Source organism: Hyaena hyaena, unplaced genomic scaffold, assembly GCF_003009895.1.
Source record: "Hyaena hyaena isolate Hyena2069 unplaced genomic scaffold, ASM300989v1 scaffold_1123, whole genome shotgun sequence".
Classification (NCBI taxonomy): domain Eukaryota; kingdom Metazoa; phylum Chordata; class Mammalia; order Carnivora; family Hyaenidae; genus Hyaena; species Hyaena hyaena.
The window spans coordinates 362,824-380,815 of NW_024081756.1; the positions used below are offsets into that span (position 1 = coordinate 362,824).

Here is a 17,992-nt window from a genome sequence, read left to right on the forward strand (position 1 = left end):
TGAGGGGCCCTCGTCCTCTCCCAATCACAGTCTTAGTTATTTTGGAAGCCACATACCACATGTAGCAAGAGGAACTTGATGCCTGGCAGAGAGACAGATGCAGCACAGATTTCTTGCTGACCTTGGATATCAGAACTAGAGGGCCCCTACAAATACCCACTCTCTGGCCACCAGCTCTCCCCTTCTCAGCACCAAGGGGCCACATTCACATGCGAGTTAAAATAGTGGCCAGTATTGCGGCTCTTTCCTTCTTGAAGAAAGCAACCATAGAGATGAATAACTAAGTGTACTTATTCTTTTGGAATTACAAAATGAGTGATCCTGAGCTGTTTCCTTCTTTTCGCAAAGCACGAGTAATTGGTCTTCTGAGGCCTCTGAAGGATGTCACGGTAACCGCAGGGGAAACAGCCACCTTTGACTGTGAGCTCTCTTATGAGGATATCCCAGTGGAATGGTATCTCAAAGGGAAGAAACTCGAGCCCAGCGAGCAGGTAAAAGGCGGGCGCGCTGCCGTGTCCTGCTCTTCTCTTTCTTTCGTGCTCTCCAGCTTCACTCAGATGTTCCTTGTTCTTTGCTCTTCTGTCCCTTCCTTCTCCTTTCCCTTTCCCTTTCCTACTCTAGCCTGATTTCTGTTGAAATTAAAAAGCAGATTGTTCAAATTGGTGTTGGATTTAACCTGTTGGTATTTTTATTGAAATGGAAATAAAAGTTTTAAATATGACAAGCTTTTAGTTTTTTGAGGAAAAGGCAAAGGCTCATTAGCTACCAGTGCTAGTTTGTTTGATTAACTGGAAGACAAGAGGGATCAAAAAGACCTTCCGATTGGATGCCTTACAACAAGAGCCCACATTAAGTTTTGTGACTAATTCTCTCCATGCTCTCTAGTGCTCTGCATATAAGGGGATTAAGAGGAGAAGATGGAAATTCCATTTCAGGCAGTTGATCAAGTGGTTGAGATAACTTCTGGGGAGATTTGCTCTTCAAGCATTTCTCCAAAGCTATTTTTAACCCTCAAGTGTTCTGAGCTGTGCAAATTCTGGAATGCCAAGTGGACTATTTACAGTGCAGCTGACAGTTGTGACAAGAAAGAGGGCTCTGAGGTTATCCACATATGTGAGTAAATAGTTAAGTTTTACGAAATAACCAGCTCTCGGTGTTAGCATTTCTATGCCCCAAATGTTCACCATAAGTAAAAATTGAGGTGACTGTTCAGATAGATCTAAACTATAATTTACCTAAATTGAGCTATATAATCTGCCCCCCGAAATAGTGTGTTTACATTATCTTGATAATTCCTTATCTTTGAATTCTTGGAATAAAACTTACAGAAAATGTCCACCATGGGTTGGAAATAAAGCATAGGGCAATACATTGTTCTATGACATTTCTTTTTCAATATTTCAAAAATAATATCGAGTGTGACATCAAGGCTTCAATACAAATGAAGCTTCTAAGATGTGAAGGAAAATAATTCAAAAGGGATTCAGTTTAACAAAGAGCCACAAAGTTGACTGCCGTAATAGGAAAGCAAATGCATTTTAATAACTAGTAAAACAAACAAAAAATCATGTATTCTACCAAAGTCATTGAAAGGGAATTCAGTAACAGCCATCAGGGAGACAAAGTTTGCTTGTTACACAGACAGTAATGATCAATCAGTCTCCTTTTTTTTTTTACCAAGGACAGAAAAAGCAGCTGTATGTTCAAATGACGGTATGAGAATTAAGTTACATATGAGAAAATCTTCTTTATAGTGAGGTCTTATAAATACTGAACTGGGTGAAGGAGTCATGTCCATCTTCAAGTTTTCTTTCTTTTTTTATTGAAATGTACATTTGTCCTAATAAGTGTGGTCTCAATGCTTTCGTGTTCAAATGCAGAGAATTAGTTGCCTTTTCAAGATCCTTTCTATATCTGTAAACTCATCATTTGAATATAGGAACACTGCTTAAGGACAAATGGTATTATACTTTTGCTACGAAGTGTCTTTTGGTGAAATTAAGGGCTTTGTTTTATTAAAAGGTCAGTCACATTAGTTCTAATGTAAAAACTCTCCTATTTTATTCTGAAATGTAGATTCCTAAAAAATTTATCCACATTTCTTTTATTTAAAAAAAAGATATAGATAGATAGACAGACACTAAACTTTTTTCTGGGAATAAAAGAGATCACCTTACTATAATTCTCTAGGGCCTCTTTGTGTCTCTCTTGGCAAAGGGATTTTAATCTTTTACTTTAGCCACTCAAAAACCTTCAGCCGTTTATGAACATACTCTTATATTACTTTAAGTTCTTTTAAAAAAGAGACATATAACTGTGAAGTCATAAAGTCATCTTATTACATTTTGCAGATTTTGTTTAAATTAAATCTATGTAACACACTTGCTATTATCAATTTAATTCAGACCTTTCATTTTTAGTTTGCAAATGTTTAGCCTCCAAAACTACACTAACCAAATATAGGTGATTGAAATAGAAAATCAAGAAAGAAAATTTTAGCGGTGCTTGGGTGGCTTAGTCAGTTAAATGTCCATCTCTTGATATTGGATCAGATCCTGTTGGGCTCTGTACAGAGCCTGCTTGGTATGCTCTCTCTCTCTGCCCCACCTCTGCTCACACACATGCTCTCGCTCTCTCTCTCTCTCAAAATAAATAAACTTTGGGGCGCCTGGGTGGCTTAGTCGGTTAAGCGTCCGACTTTCGCTTGGGTCATGATCTCGCGGTTCGTGGGTTCGAGCCCCGCGTCGGGCTCTGTGCTGACTGCCAGCTCAGAGCCTGGAGCCTGTTTCAGATTCTGTGACTCCCTCTCTCTCTGACCCTCCCCTGCTCACGCTGTTTCTCTCTCCTAGAAATAAATAAATAAAACAAAATATTAAAAAATAAATAAATAAATAAATAAATAAATAAACTTTAAAAAATAGGAAAAAAATTAGAGAAAATGTGTTGTGTTTGCTGACCCTATGCTTGGCCATTAGTCCAGGAAAGTACCTAACTGGCCTTTGATAATTATGTATTTAAACTTTAACAGTGCGGTCAGAGTCATAATTCCTATTACAGCAATATGCACCTACTAAAACGTTAACAATACTTTACGCTTGATCGTAGCCAAAAGGCTGAGAAGAATGATGGGGTTAACAATATTTTAAAAGGATAATCTCTAACATTATCCATATGGTACACTGTTTATCAGTTTTTGTTGAGAACCACTGTGTTCTGAGACAAGTTCTTGGTAACACAATGTTCTAGAGTAGCCTCAGAGGAATTTAAATAATAAAATAATGTGTCAACAGAGAAGCTATATCTGTGGATGTGTTGGAATCTAAAATACTTTAAAGAATAGCCCTCAGTCCAAAATTAATATTCAAATTTATATTGAAACATCATTACAAATACAATTTTTTTCCCATTCAAGCACCATAATGCATAAGTAGCTTTGTTATTAGGACATATCTTAATTATCTTCCCCTATCTGTTTCCCCTTATTATATTTTTGACCTATTCTCAATTATTAAGGTAGTTATATTAATAGCCATGCCCAGCTCTTAATTAAGAAAAATCTTCATATGAAACTTTATTCCTGACTCTTTCATTCACACCAGCGTAATAAGTAGTTTCACTGGTTAAAAAAAAAAAAAAAAAAAAGGTTACATTATTTGTAACTCTAAATGAACTCTTAAGCAGTGCAAAATCAATCTCAGTGACAGGGCACAGCATCTCACAGATTTTTATAGGGCAGAACTGGAAGAACCTCCACTTACTGTGGTGACTGTCAGAATGGCGTGTCTGCAGCCTGATTTCCAAGTGTACAAGCCACAGTTATGGGACCTAAGGGCAGCCCATATCAAGGTGGTGTATTCTTTTCGGACAATTCATTTTTCTACAGACTTCTTCCTCAAACCATCTAAGGTTGCATTTACAACAACAAGAATTTATCATCCAAATATTAACAGCTATGGCAGCATTTGTCTTTTTTTTTTTTTTTTTTTTTTTTTTAATTTCTNGAGAGACAGCGTGAGCAGGGGAGGGTCAGAGAGAGAGGGAGTCACAGACTGAAACAGGCTCCAGGCTCTGAGCTGGCAGTCAGCACAGAGCCCCACGCGGGGCTCGAACCCATGAACCACGAGGTCATGACCTAAGCGAAAGTCAGACGCTTAACTGACTAAGCCACCCAGGCACCCCAGCAGCATTTGTCTTGATAGTTTAAGATCACAGGATTGTGGCTTAATTTTTTCTTTCCTTTCATTATTTAGCTTCTCCCAGTTCATATATATGTATATATAAATTCACATATGTATATATACATATATATAGACTCAGTGGCAGAATAGAGAAAAATATTTATCTGTATAAATATACATACATAAGTATAAACAGAAAATTTCCTAGGCATTTCAACATAAAAGGACACCTAGTAATTATGTAAGGGCAACTATGAAAACCTAAAGCTTCCTTAAAAGATTCCAAACTACTGGTGCTGTATACTGTGCTGTATATATGATTATAAAACAACTTGGAAAGCACTATTCCAAACTGTTTACTAAGTGAATTAAGTATATATATTTAATTATATATATATAATTGCGGTTTCATATAGTCTTAAACTGAACTTTTTTTTAAAAAAAAAACAAAACTAGGTGGTCCCACGTTCAGAAGGAAGAATTCATACACTTACTCTGAGGAATGTAAAGTTAGAAGATGCTGGAGAAGTCCAACTAAGAGCAAAAGATTTCAAAACTCATGCCAACCTCTTTGTGAAAGGTAATTATAAGGTTTATTTTTTAAAAACATGGTGTAACACGGAGGTTCATAAATAATGTCAATGCTCAATTATCTTTTTATGATTAGTACCATAGATCATTAAAATCCACCAAATATCCAGATTTTTTTCTTGCCTAACAAAATAGGTCAGAGAATGTAAAAAAAAATAAAAGTCACAATGGACTAGAATGTTTTACCTCCTATTTCTGTCGCGACTGTTTATGCTGCATTCAATAAATGGCTAGATGAAGTATTATCATCAAACTAGGTATCTATCACTTTATTAATCAAGACTCGGCTATTATTTCTTTGATGTTACATACTTTTAAAAACACTTTCCTCTGTATGTACAAATAATGATGAAACATCATTATTAGAGGAAAGCATTCAAGTGGAATCAAAACTTACAAATGAAATTTAAAAACAGGAAAAGCCCTGGCGATATCAGAAGAAAGTTGAGGAGGTGCTCGTCTCTTGGAGAGAAAAGGAGAAATACCTTGGCTAATTAGTGTGATTCTTTCAGAACCCCCCGTTGAGTTCACTAAGCCTCTTGAGGACCAGACGGTCGAAGAAGAAGCCACCGCGGTACTGGAGTGTGAAGTATCCAGAGAAAATGCTAAGGTGAAATGGTTCAAAAATGGGACAGAAATCCTCAAAAGCAAGAAGTATGAAATTGTTGCTGATGGCAGGGTCAGAAAACTTATTATACATGGCTGTACCCCAGAGGATATTAAAACATACACTTGTGATGCTAAGGATTTTAAGACTTCCTGTAACCTGAATGTTGTGCGTAAGTATTCTTCTGACATGGGACTTTTCATTTGCAACTCTTTGATAACAGCAACAACAAAAAAACCCCACCACTTTTTGCATGCCCTTCTTGGCCTAACTGCATATCTTGGCAACGTATAGTATCGATACTGACCTAACCTGATCTTTAGGTGTTTTTAAAGAAAAAAAAAAAAAAAGAAAGGAAAGGAAATAAAAGTTCTATTACATCTGGTCTGATAAGGATATATTGATCGCTTTCACTATGCTTCTGACCAGGGCATAAGGATACTGTAGGAATATCCTGAAACAGATAAGGACAAATTGAATGAAAGAGACAAGAAAAGAGTCATGATTTTTAAAAAAAGGAAAGAAGGAAGGAAGGAAGGAAGGAGGGAGGCAGGGAGGGAAGGAAGGAAGGAGGGAGGGAAGGAGGGAAGGAGGGAAGGAGGGAAGGAGGGAAGGAAGGAAGGAAGGAAGGAAGGAAAAAGAGAAAAGAAAAGAAACCAATTTCTACTTGGAAAGAATGAATTCTCAGATGTCAGGACCAAATAGAAAATGAACACGAAATTTCAGTTTGAATAGAAGCACGCTAAGGTCTACTGTGATATGATAGAGCCCACTTACATAATACTATCTCTGAAAATAAGAAAGGATAGTAAGATGGAGCAAAGCCTGGATTCTTGGAGTTCCGTGAATGAAGAGGAATCTAATGGTTTTTAACATTACTTCTTCCTCTGGTGAAAAATACAACATCTCTTCCAAATGTCACATGCTAGCTCATTTTCTTCATTCATTCATGTGTCCAGTGATAACATTTTTCAGTGTGTATTTTGTGCAACAGCTGCAGTTGGGTTTAGTTGCTTCTCATCTGTCAACAGCTACAAACCAGTGGCTTGGATTGTGCTTCCGTGTATCTTGTACCGTTTTATTCTTTCCACTTTGTGGTTGCTCTGCTTTAGCTTATGACAGAGCAGTGTTCTTGGGTCTCCTTCTTCCCTTTGTCATCTACTTTGTCGCAACTCCAAGAAAGCTCAGCCACACTGAGAATGTCTTCAAATCTGTTGGCCAACATTTGTGTCCCAGAATTTCACTGATCAAGAACAATCATCCTGGGAGGACTCACAAGAAGCCCTAAAATAAGGAGGGGCAAAGGGGCAGCTCTCTGATCCTATACATTTGCTGACTTAATTCTGGAGATAAATGAAACAAGAGATGTGAAAAAAAAAACAAATCACCCTCCCATACAAAACACATTACTTTATCGCACTGATAGATTTCATGCCTGTCTTACGTGTGACATCTTTGAAGCTGTTTTAAAAGAAAAGAAAAAAAGCTAACTGTGTGTGATTTCAATTGCAGACTGACTCATGCCTCTTAGCCATAGATAAGACTAGTAACAGCACTTCAAGCTGCATATCACTGAATTCTGCTAATTTTTCAAAGATTATGTTGCCTGCCTTAAAATAATGTTTCTTTGCTACTGGTGTTTCCTTTGACAATATCAACTTTCAACTCGAGAGCAGTATCAATGAGAATTTTTCTTTCAGTTATCATTCAGAAGAACTGAGTTGATGATTGATAGATGACAGATATAATTAGTTGAACATATATTGTAGAATATAATTTCATGAAAACTACAGATACATAAAAAACAAAAGCAAAGTATCATACATGAATGGAAGCTCCAAGTGCTTTCAAAGTCTGTTGTAGCCAGTAAGATGGAAAGGCCTGGCAAAAGACTAACTTCTTAATATATACCCCAGTAATGTTAGAGTAAATTCTAGAAGCCTCATTTTGAATTCTGATCACCTTCTCTTACAGCTCCTCATGTGGAATTCTTAAGACCACTCACCGATCTTCAAGTTAAAGAAAAAGAAATGGCTCGGTTTGAGTGTGAAATTTCCCGAGAAAATGCTAAGGTCTGTGATTGTATGGTTGCTATCTTGTGTTGCCTTTGTTTACTTTTGGTCTAGCCAAAATAGGGGGAAAAAATGAATCAAACAGATCTCTGATAATCACTTTACTTTTAAAGATTGTTACTTTGGTATGAAATACATGCTTGATTTAATTGTCTTTTTAGTATTATTCATTTACTATTACTTGAAAAACAATGGACTCACAATCAGAAGACTCAGCTATTATTGGTTTGGGCCATATGATATTGTTATTTTCTTAGGCTAAAATTAAATATCTGCAATTTCATGTCTCATTTACTACTGTTGTCTCAGTTTATACATCCTGAAAACAAAGAGTTAGTCTGCATGATATCTGAAGCCCTCTATGACTCTCGACTTACATGATCCCATTATCTTTAATAACTGATAATAGTACTACAGCAGCCCACTTAACAATAACTGAAGAAGTTTGTTCTTATCCTTTGGGGCTTAGGTTGTATTTGTATTTATCACTTTGGTTCTTAACACCAGTCTTGTTTTCAAAAAACCCCCTCAGATTACTAGTTCCTCTTAAGGACACATACATGAAGGAAAAAAAAAAACTGAGAAAAGTATCTATTTATCTTAAATATAGGTTCAGTGGTTTAAAGATGGTGCTGAAATTAAAAAGGGCAAAAAATATGACATCATATCTAAGGGAGCAGTGCGCATTCTTGTCATCAACAAATGTCTACTGAGTGATGAGGCAGAATATTCCTGTGAAGTAAGGACAGCAAGAACTTCTGGCATGCTGACCGTACTGGGTAAGAGTGAAGTCTTTCTTTGCAGAAGTATATGTTTCGAGAAAAAAAAATAATTTTGGGCTTAACTCAATGTTCTTGCAATTCTTGCAGAAGAAGAAGCTGTCTTTACAAAAAATCTTGGCAACGTTGAAGTTAGTGAAACAGACACTATAAAACTGGTTTGTGAAGTCTCCAAGCCTGGAGCAGAAGTGATTTGGTACAAAGGGGATGAAGAGATCCTAGAAACAGGAAGATATGAAATTCTTACCGATGGACGAAAGAGAATCCTGACCATTCAGAACGCTCACCTTGAGGACGCTGGCAGCTACAACTGCCGACTCCCAAGTTCTCGAACTGACTGCAAAGTCAAAGTACATGGTATGAAAAATCACAATAAATGATATTCTAAGAATTCATACTTGATGCATTTAAGGTGCAAACACTTACTTACATTTTTAATACCTCACAACTGCTTCTTTCCAGAACTTGCCGCTGAATTTATCTCAAAGCCTCAAAATCTTGAAATACTTGAAGGAGAAAAGGCCGAATTTGTCTGCTCTATATCAAAGGAAACCTTTGAAGTCCAGTGGAAGAGGGATAATCAGACACTTGAATCTGGAGATAAATATGATATTATTGCTGACGGCAAAAAGAGGATCCTAGTTGTGAAAGATGCCACATTACAAGACATGGGCACTTACGTAGTCATGGTTGGGGCCGCCAGAGCAGCAGCTCACTTGACAGTAATTGGTAAGTTTTTTTGCTTCTTGGGTTTACTTACATTTGTCTCTGACACTTTGGTCCTCCTTCATACTATAAGAATTGTTGATTGCTTTCAGAAAAACTCAAGATCATAGTTCCTCTTAAGGACACCCGTGTAAAGGAACAACAAGAAGCCATCTTCAACTGTGAGGTGAATACAGAAGGTGCCAAAGCCAAATGGTTTAGAAATGAAGAGGCCATCTTTGATAGTTCAAAATACATTATTCTCCAAAAAGACCTGGTTTACACCCTCCGAATTAGAAACGCACGATTAGATGATCAAGCCAACTATAATGTGTCTCTGACCAATCACAGAGGTGAAAATGTTAAGAGTGCAGCTAATCTAATAGTAGAAGGTAAGTAACTTCAGTGGCATTAAGGAGTTTTAAAATCAGTGTCTATTATGAAAACAGTTAAAATCAACATTATTCTTCTCCTTTACAACAGAGGAAGACCTTAGGATTATTGAGCCTCTTAAAGATATTGAAACAATGGAGAAGAAATCTGTCACATTCTGGTGCAAAGTGAATCGTCTCAATGTAACACTGAAGTGGACCAAAAATGGAGAAGAGGTGGCTTTCGACAACCGTGTTTTATACAGAATTGATAAATATAAACACTCTCTAATCATTAAAGACTGTGGCTTCCCAGATGAGGGTGAATACATTGTTACCGCTGGACAAGATAAATCTGTTGCTGAGCTTCTGATCATAGAAGCCCCGACAGAATTTGTAGAGCACTTAGAAGACCAGACAGTCACAGAGTTTGATGATGCAGTCTTCTCCTGCCAGCTGTCCAGAGAGAAAGCAAATGTGAAATGGTACAGAAATGGAAGAGAAATCAAAGAAGGCACAAAGTAAGTAGAGGCTTCTCAATCTCTATTTCTGTAACTACCTATTACACATTTGACAATTATAGTGATCATTATGCAAGCTAACCAATAATTAAATCTCTTCTCTTAGATACCAATTTGAAAAAGATGGAAGTATACATCGACTCATTATCAAAGATTGCAGGCTGGATGATGAATGTGAATATGCTTGTGGAGTGGAAGACAGAAAATCTCGAGCCAGACTTTTTGTGGAAGGTACATACTGAGTGAAAGGACAATTTTAGTATTAGCACCAGTTTTTTAAGGCTGTGAACCTAAAGATGAACATGTTCGTATTCATTTTGCATTTTTTCAGAAATCCCTGTTGAGATCATCAGGCCTCCTCAAGATATTCTTGAAGCCCCTGGTACTGATGTTGTCTTTTTTGCTGAGCTCAACAAAGATAAGGTGGAAGTCCAGTGGCTAAGAAATAACATGGTTATTGTTCAGGGTGACAAACATCAGATGATGAGTGAAGGAAAGATACACAGGTTACAGATTTGTAATATTCAGCCTCGTGACCAGGGTGAATACAGATTTATTGCCAAAGACAAAGAAGCCAGAGCTAAGCTTGAACTGGCAGGTAAATCCCTTTCTTTTATTTTCAAATATCCTCACAGTATCATAGATCCATTGTAAGTTTCTGATTTTGCAATTAATGAGATAATGCCTGTGAAAGCCTTTTTTATTTCTGTTAGGCTCTACCCACATGTAACTCTTCTGATTTCTCTGACCACAAGGTGTCCTGAATAAGAGGTAGTTGATAGCATTTTTCTTTACTTGCCAGAACCTTGAACAGTTCTGGGCATGTGGTGGCTCTTCATTAATGCCTAGAATTGACATAGTGCCCTGAAAGTCATCCCCAAAAACCCAGAGCTAGGGAAAACTCTTCTATTTTCCAAACCCCATGGGGCCTCTTAGCTCTGTTCTCAACCTGATTCAAGCATCCAAGGCATCCTTATGTGTTGATATTATGAAAAAGTCATAAGTGGTCCTCTTGTACCTAAGTAGTTTGGTTTATCTCTAAGTATGATGTTCCCACTTCACAAAAATAAGTGTTTTGTACTATATGTAGTTCTCCATTTTTAATTTTGGCAAAGGATAGAGATTTTATAGTTTTATATTATCCTTAATCCTCTGTTCTCAATTTGCAAAATAAGCTATGAGAACTCCAAGTCAGTGTCCTGTGCAAGAAAGTTACGGTAATTAATATACTTCTAAGGTTGTATGACCAATATTTGCTAACAAATGCATAGTAAAGAAGCTATGGTGTAGCTGGACTACAATATATAACTCAAAAGCACTCATGTGTTATTTTTTCTCACCAGCTGCACCTAAAATCAAGACAGGCGATCAAGATCTTGTGGTTGATGTTGGCCAGCCCCTGACAATGGTGGTGCCCTATGATGCCTACCCTAAAGCAGAAGCTGAGTGGTTTAAAGAAAATGAAGCTCTGTCTTCAAAAACTGTTGATACTACAGCTGAACAAACTTCTTTCAGAATTTTAGAAGCTAAGAAAGGAGACAAAGGAAGGTATAAAATTGTGCTTCAGAACAAACATGGAAAAGCAGAAGCATTCATCAATTTAAAAGTTATTGGTAAGCCCTTGAATCACTTGGGACTTGATTGGAAAAGCACAATTAAAAGCATGATAACACACTAAAAAAATGTGTATATGTGAATTTCAGATGTTCCAGGGCCAGTACGTAACTTAGAAGTGACAGAAACATTTGATGGTGAAGTAAGCCTTGGTTGGGAAGAACCATTAACTGATGGCGGAAGCAAAATCATAGGTTATGTTGTTGAAAGACGTGACATCAAAAGAAAGACCTGGGTTCTGGCCACTGACCGTGCGGATAGTTGTGAGTTCACGGTCACTGGACTACAGAAAGGTGGAGTTGAGTACCTATTCCGTGTCAGTGCAAGAAACAGAGTTGGCACTGGTGAACCAGTAGAAACTAACAATCCTGTAGAAGCAAGGAGTAAATATGGTAAGAAGTTTTTAAGTAAATTGCAAACTAGCTTACCTTTGCTTTTAACTCTGATTTAACCCGAAGCCCATGTTTTCTTCTTTGATGAAATCCAGATGTTCCAGGCCCTCCTTTGAATGTAACCATCACTGATATAAATAGATTTGGGGTTTCACTGACATGGGAACCGCCAGAGTATGATGGAGGAGCTATGATCACAAACTATGTAATTGAATTGAGAGACAAGACTTCTATCAGATGGGACACTGCCATGACAGTAAGAGCTGAAAACCTGTCTGCAACTGTCACTGATGTGGTAGAAGGACAGGAGTATAGTTTCCGGGTCAGAGCCCAAAACCGCATAGGAGTTGGAAAACCAAGTGCAGCCACACCTTTTGTCAAAGTTGCTGATCCAATTGGTAAGTCCATCAAAGTAAGGAAATAATTACTTCATGAAATCCAGAAATTAAGTCTATTAATTAAAACAAATTGGAGTTAATGAAAAGGTAGAACATCAGAACGATGTAAGCAAAATCCTAGAAATCCAGATTGTGCCTACTTTTATTCAGTGAATTCAGTAAACCTGATATTTTAATGCAGATGATAGAAATGGTTACACGTTATCTTAATATACTGTCACTGAATTAAATGGTATGCTCCAACTCTTTCTTCCATTCCAGAGAGACCAAGTCCTCCTGTGAACCTAAATTCCTCAGATCAGACTCAGTCATCAGTTCAGCTCACATGGGAACCTCCTCTGAAAGATGGGGGAAGTCCAATATTGGGTTATATAATTGAGCGCTGTGAAGAAGGAAAAGATAATTGGATTCGTTGCAATAAGAAACTTGTCCCTGAACTAACTTACAAGGTAGGGAACTTAGATCTAAAACAATATTCAATGTATTATCATGGACTTAAATGCATATACATAATTTTTTCAAATATTGATTCATAACTCTAGGTTACTGGATTACAAAAAGGAAATAAATATTTATATCGAGTATCTGCAGAAAATGAAGCTGGTGTTTCAGATCCATCTGAAATTCTTGGTCCTCTAACTGCTGATGATGCATTTGGTAAGTGATGATATTTTGTTTTTAGATTTGGGAATAGCACATAGCTACTTATTTAAGGTACCAGAGCCTTAAATATAGTATTAGAAACTCATTAATTTTTCTTCTTCATAGCTGAACCAACAATGGACTTAAGTGCATTTAAAGACGGTCTGGAAGTTATCGTCCCGAATCCTATCAAGATCCTGGTTCCAAGTACAGGCTATCCAAGGCCAACTGCAACCTGGTCTTTTGGAGAGAAAGTACTAGAAGCAGGGGACCGTGTGAAAATGAAAACTTTATCTGCCTATGCTGAACTTGTCATTTCTCCAAGTGAACGTCCAGACAAGGGCATTTATACACTAAAATTAGAAAACCCCGTAAAAGCAATTTCTGGGGAAATTGACGTCAATGTAATCGGTAAGGAACTAAACTTTTGTTACATGCCGTGATTTAAAAAATATTGGTTCAAGTTATTACCGATATTAATTTCTGACTACGTTTTTTCAGCTCGCCCAACTGCACCCAAAGAACTGAAATTTGGGGAGATAACCAGGGACTCAGTACATTTGACTTGGGAACCACCAGATGATGATGGAGGGAGTCCATTAACTGGATATGTTGTTGAAAAGCGAGAAGTCAGCCGGAAGACATGGACTAAAGTGAGTTTTGAGCAGCAATGCACTAACTCCAGAAAAAAGAGTGGGGGGCATCCCAGAATGCTGGGATGCCATGTACAGTTTATAGGGTTTAACTTTACCTTGTTGAAAAAGAACCAAAAGCTTTTTTTTAAATGCCTTGATGCTAATGCTTTCTGAGGTAGTTCAACCAAGATTTGGTATCATTGCCTTATTTTGTGCCTTACCAAATTTTCTACTGTTCCTAAAAAATAAAATTACATATTCACTTGGTACCTGATGAGTATCCATTGTGTCCTATGAAACTTTTAGCCACTCTAAGGACATTAAGTATTTAACTCCCTGCACATCAAACTTCTCTCTCCACTAGATTATCTTAGTTGGCCCAATCTACCACTTGTTTTCTCTTCAGTTTATTACTGTTATTCATTTCTCATTATTGTTTTTTACCTTGATTTCAAAGCATATTTCTAATAACCAAGCTGGTAGAAAGAACCAATTCCTTATTTGACACTTTTTTTAATGTGCATAATCTATGAAAGTCTCACCTTAATATAAGGTTCAAATGTTGTGTCTTACTCTGCAACTTTTCCCTTAATATGAAATTAATAACCCTTATCATTCAAAAAATTCCCATTTGTATCACTGCTCATGGTAAAAATCTTTGGCTCAGGTTTTGAGAAATAAGTAATTATATTTCTTTGTCCCAGGTTATGGACTTTGTGCCTGACCTAGAATTCACAGTTCCTGATCTTGTTCAAGGGAAAGAGTATTTATTTAAAGTCTGTGCTCGTAACAAGTGTGGCCCTGGAGAACCTGCGTATGTTGATGAACCTGTAAATATGTCAGCTCCTGCAAGTAAGTACATTCTTGATGGATTCCTATCTAGCCTCTTGTTACTTTTTTTGTTTTGAGACCGGGAGTCGAATTTATGAGGGAAAGGCACGGGCGAGCATTATGGAGATTTCATAAATGGCCTATCTAAACACCGACTCTCCTAAAATGTTTATAGCGGTACCTGACCCACCAGAGAATGTTAAATGGAGAGACAGAACAGCCAACAGCATCTTCCTAACATGGGATCCACCTAAATATGATGGTGGTTCACGCATCAAAGGATATATAGTTGAAAAATGTCCACGTGGTTCGGATCGATGGGTTGCCTGTGGTGAACCAGTTGCAGACACAAAGTAGGTTTTTTGTTTTAAATATAATTTATTATCAGATTGGCTTATGTACAACACTCAGTGCTCATCCCAACAAGTGCACAAAGTAGGTTTTTATAATTATTTGGCACAAGAGTAAATGTTTCATCTTACTAAAATTAGTGCTTTTCTTTTAGAAAATCTGTTAGTTTTTCATTGAAAATTCCCCTGGTTTGCCTGTCTGATTTTCAAAAGTGCTGAATTTATCCCCTATCCAAGGTGTTCATCAGTTATAATATTGAAGCAATACAGAATTAATTTAAGGAATAAATAGTATTATACCAAGAGGAGGTATGAATTTTAGAAAGATCATGAATACTACAGGTTGTGTGCCTCATAGTAAAATATGCCATTTTGTTTTATGACAGAATGGAAGTAACAGGTCTTGAAGAAGGCAATTGGTACTCCTACCGCGTGAAGGCCCTGAACAGACAAGGTGCTAGCAAACCAAGCAAACCCACAGATGAAATCCAGGCTGTGGATACACAGGGTATTTATTTTTGGTTTTTGTATTATTAACCAGGCCTCTGCCTTTAATTCTGTTTGAACTTGCTAACATTGTAAATAATATTTTCCAATTTCAGAGGCTCCAGAAATTTTCCTTGATGTGAAGCTCCTTGCTGGTCTCACTGTAAAAGCAGGAACTAAGATTGAACTTCCTGCCACTGTAACTGGAAAACCTGAACCTAAAATAACTTGGACAAAAGCCGATACACTTCTGAGGGAGGACAAAAGAATCACCATTGAAAATGTTCCTAAAAAATCCACAGTGACCATCATTGACAGTAAGAGAAGTGACACTGGCACGTACATCATCGAGGCTGTCAACGTCTGTGGTCGGGCCACTGCTGTGGTAGAAGTGAACGTCTTAGGTGAGAGAGGCCGTCATTTAAAAAACAGGCAGACTCATTTCAGTTACTTTTAAAAATAAAACATGATTTTAAAATGATTTTTTCCCTAAGTGTATAATGTCATCCACAGACAAACCTGGACCACCAGCTGCTTTTGACATCACAGAAGTAACCAACGAGTCATGTCTTCTAACATGGAACCCCCCACGAGATGATGGTGGATCCAAAATCACAAACTATGTCGTGGAGAGAAGAGCGACCGACAGTGAAGTGTGGCACAAGCTCTCATCAACTGTCAAGGATACAAACTATAAGGCAACCAAATTAACACCCAATAAAGAATACATCTTCAGAGTTGCTGCAGAAAACATGTATGGTGTTGGTGAACCAGTTCAGGCTACTCCAATAACAGCTAAATATCCATTTGGTAAGCTTTTCTTTAATCAAGTGGCCAAAATTTTTTAAAAAGATACTTGTGTCACACTTGGATTTGGGTGTCATATTTATATATAGGGCATATAACACGTTATTATTCTACCTGTAGATCCACCTGGACCTCCAACTCGTCTAGAACCTTCTGATATCACTAAGGATGCAGTTACTCTCACATGGTGTGAGCCAGACGATGATGGTGGAAGCCCAATCACTGGATACTGGGTTGAAAGATTAGATCCTGATACTGATAAATGGGTTAGATGTAATAAAATGCCAGTAAAGGATACAACATATAGGTATGTCCAATAGCTCCATCAAGGTGTTAAGACAGCAGTGTACACAATTTTTCATTCTCAAGCATTCCTTTTGATTATAAATTCTTATGTATTATCGTAAAACTTTAAATTATTTTTACTTATATTTTGTATTACCACATACTTTAAAAAATGATATAAATTCCATTCAAGGACACATTTCTTAACTTCTTACTATAAAATATTAACTTTCTGTGCATTTCAAAGTGTTTGGTCTTCCAGCATATTATGATAATGATCTCTTTATAGATAATAGAAATACATTGGTACATTTGACCAAATCTAAAGTTAAAAGACAATTTTAAATTTATATTGAAATATTTTCAGTTAAATTTGCAAATCAGTTTTTCCACAATTTAAATAAATCACCTCCTTCCATGAAAAATCCATAGAGGCTTCTGCTTATCATGGTATTCAATTCATACTTTGTCCCTAATTCAGAGTGAAAGGTCTCACCAATAAGAAAAAATACAGATTCCGTGTGTTGGCTGAAAATCTTGCTGGACCTGGAAAACCAAGTAGATCAACTGAACCAATCTTAATAAAGGATCCCATAGGTATTATTTATATATTTTTCTATGGTTATTTTGAAGCTCTTATTAACTCCTTTTTTGACAAACCTAAATCATGGTTTCATTTCATTGGTTTGCAGATCCTCCATGGCCGCCTGGAAAACCAACTGTGAAAGATGTAGGCAAAACATCATTGATGTTGAACTGGACAAAACCGGAACATGATGGAGGGGCAAAGATTGAGTCTTACGTTATTGAAATGCTAAAGACTGGAACAGAGGACTGGGTCCGAGTGGCTGAAGGTGTTCCCACCACTCAGCATTTGCTCACTGGCCTCATGGAAGGGCAGGAATACTCATTCCGGGTTAGAGCTGTGAACAAGGCCGGGGAAAGTGAGCCCAGTGAACCCAGTGACCCTGTGCTCTGCAGGGAAAAGCTATGTAAGTCACTCTTGATGTTTAGGGTATATAAATTCCTCTAAAGTAGGTCTGAGAACTACAGTATGATAAAATATGAAAAACTCATGATTAGATTTGCTTCATCCTTGCTATGTGGTTTCCTAGTGACTGCTAGAGAATTCAGTGAAGACTGAGTATTGGACAATTAAAAAAAATCAATTATTTCTTATTTTCCTCTTTAGATCCTCCATCACCACCTCGCTGGCTTGAAGTTATTAATATTACAAAAAATACAGCAGACCTAAAATGGACAGTTCCTGAGAAGGATGGAGGATCCCCCATCACCAACTATATCGTGGAAAAGAGAGACGTGAGGCGAAAAGGCTGGCAAACAGTGGACACAACTGTCAAGGACACCAAGTGCACAGTAACCCCACTGACAGAGGGCTCTTTATATGTGTTCCGAGTTGCTGCAGAAAATGCCATAGGACAAAGTGACTACTGTGAAATTGAGGACTCTGTCCTGGCCAAAGACACCTTTAGTATGCTAACTCAATATTTTTGTGGCACTGTTTGTACTAGATTATCATTTTTCCCTCTGGTTTTTCTAACCATTGAATATTCTGCTTTCAGCCACCCCTGGACCACCCTATGCTCTTACAGTGGTTGATGTAACCAAGAGGCATGTTGACCTAAAGTGGGAACCACCTAAAAATGATGGTGGAAGACCAATACAGAGGTAGAATTTTAATTAATTCACAAAGAATTATTTATACTC

The 17,992-nt window shown here is 37.3% G+C and overlaps 1 protein-coding gene across 1 annotated transcript in view; it reads left to right on the forward strand.

The window, feature by feature from the left end:
- TTN (titin) overlaps positions 1–17,992 on the forward strand; it is a 274,001-nt gene that overhangs the window by 170,351 nt on the left and 85,658 nt on the right. The window contains 28 exon segments of the mRNA XM_039222380.1: positions 349–491; positions 4,635–4,758; positions 5,282–5,548; positions 7,351–7,448; positions 8,059–8,227; positions 8,318–8,584; positions 8,690–8,956; positions 9,046–9,324; positions 9,416–9,824; positions 9,931–10,055; positions 10,156–10,422; positions 11,168–11,437; positions 11,528–11,830; positions 11,926–12,228; positions 12,490–12,677; positions 12,771–12,885; positions 12,997–13,281; positions 13,372–13,523; positions 14,210–14,357; positions 14,512–14,689; positions 15,073–15,194; positions 15,289–15,576; positions 15,686–15,982; positions 16,100–16,286; positions 16,746–16,861; positions 16,957–17,256; positions 17,457–17,756; positions 17,848–17,953. Coding sequence (XP_039078311.1) covers positions 349–491; positions 4,635–4,758; positions 5,282–5,548; positions 7,351–7,448; positions 8,059–8,227; positions 8,318–8,584; positions 8,690–8,956; positions 9,046–9,324; positions 9,416–9,824; positions 9,931–10,055; positions 10,156–10,422; positions 11,168–11,437; positions 11,528–11,830; positions 11,926–12,228; positions 12,490–12,677; positions 12,771–12,885; positions 12,997–13,281; positions 13,372–13,523; positions 14,210–14,357; positions 14,512–14,689; positions 15,073–15,194; positions 15,289–15,576; positions 15,686–15,982; positions 16,100–16,286; positions 16,746–16,861; positions 16,957–17,256; positions 17,457–17,756; positions 17,848–17,953 — 6,073 coding nt within the window.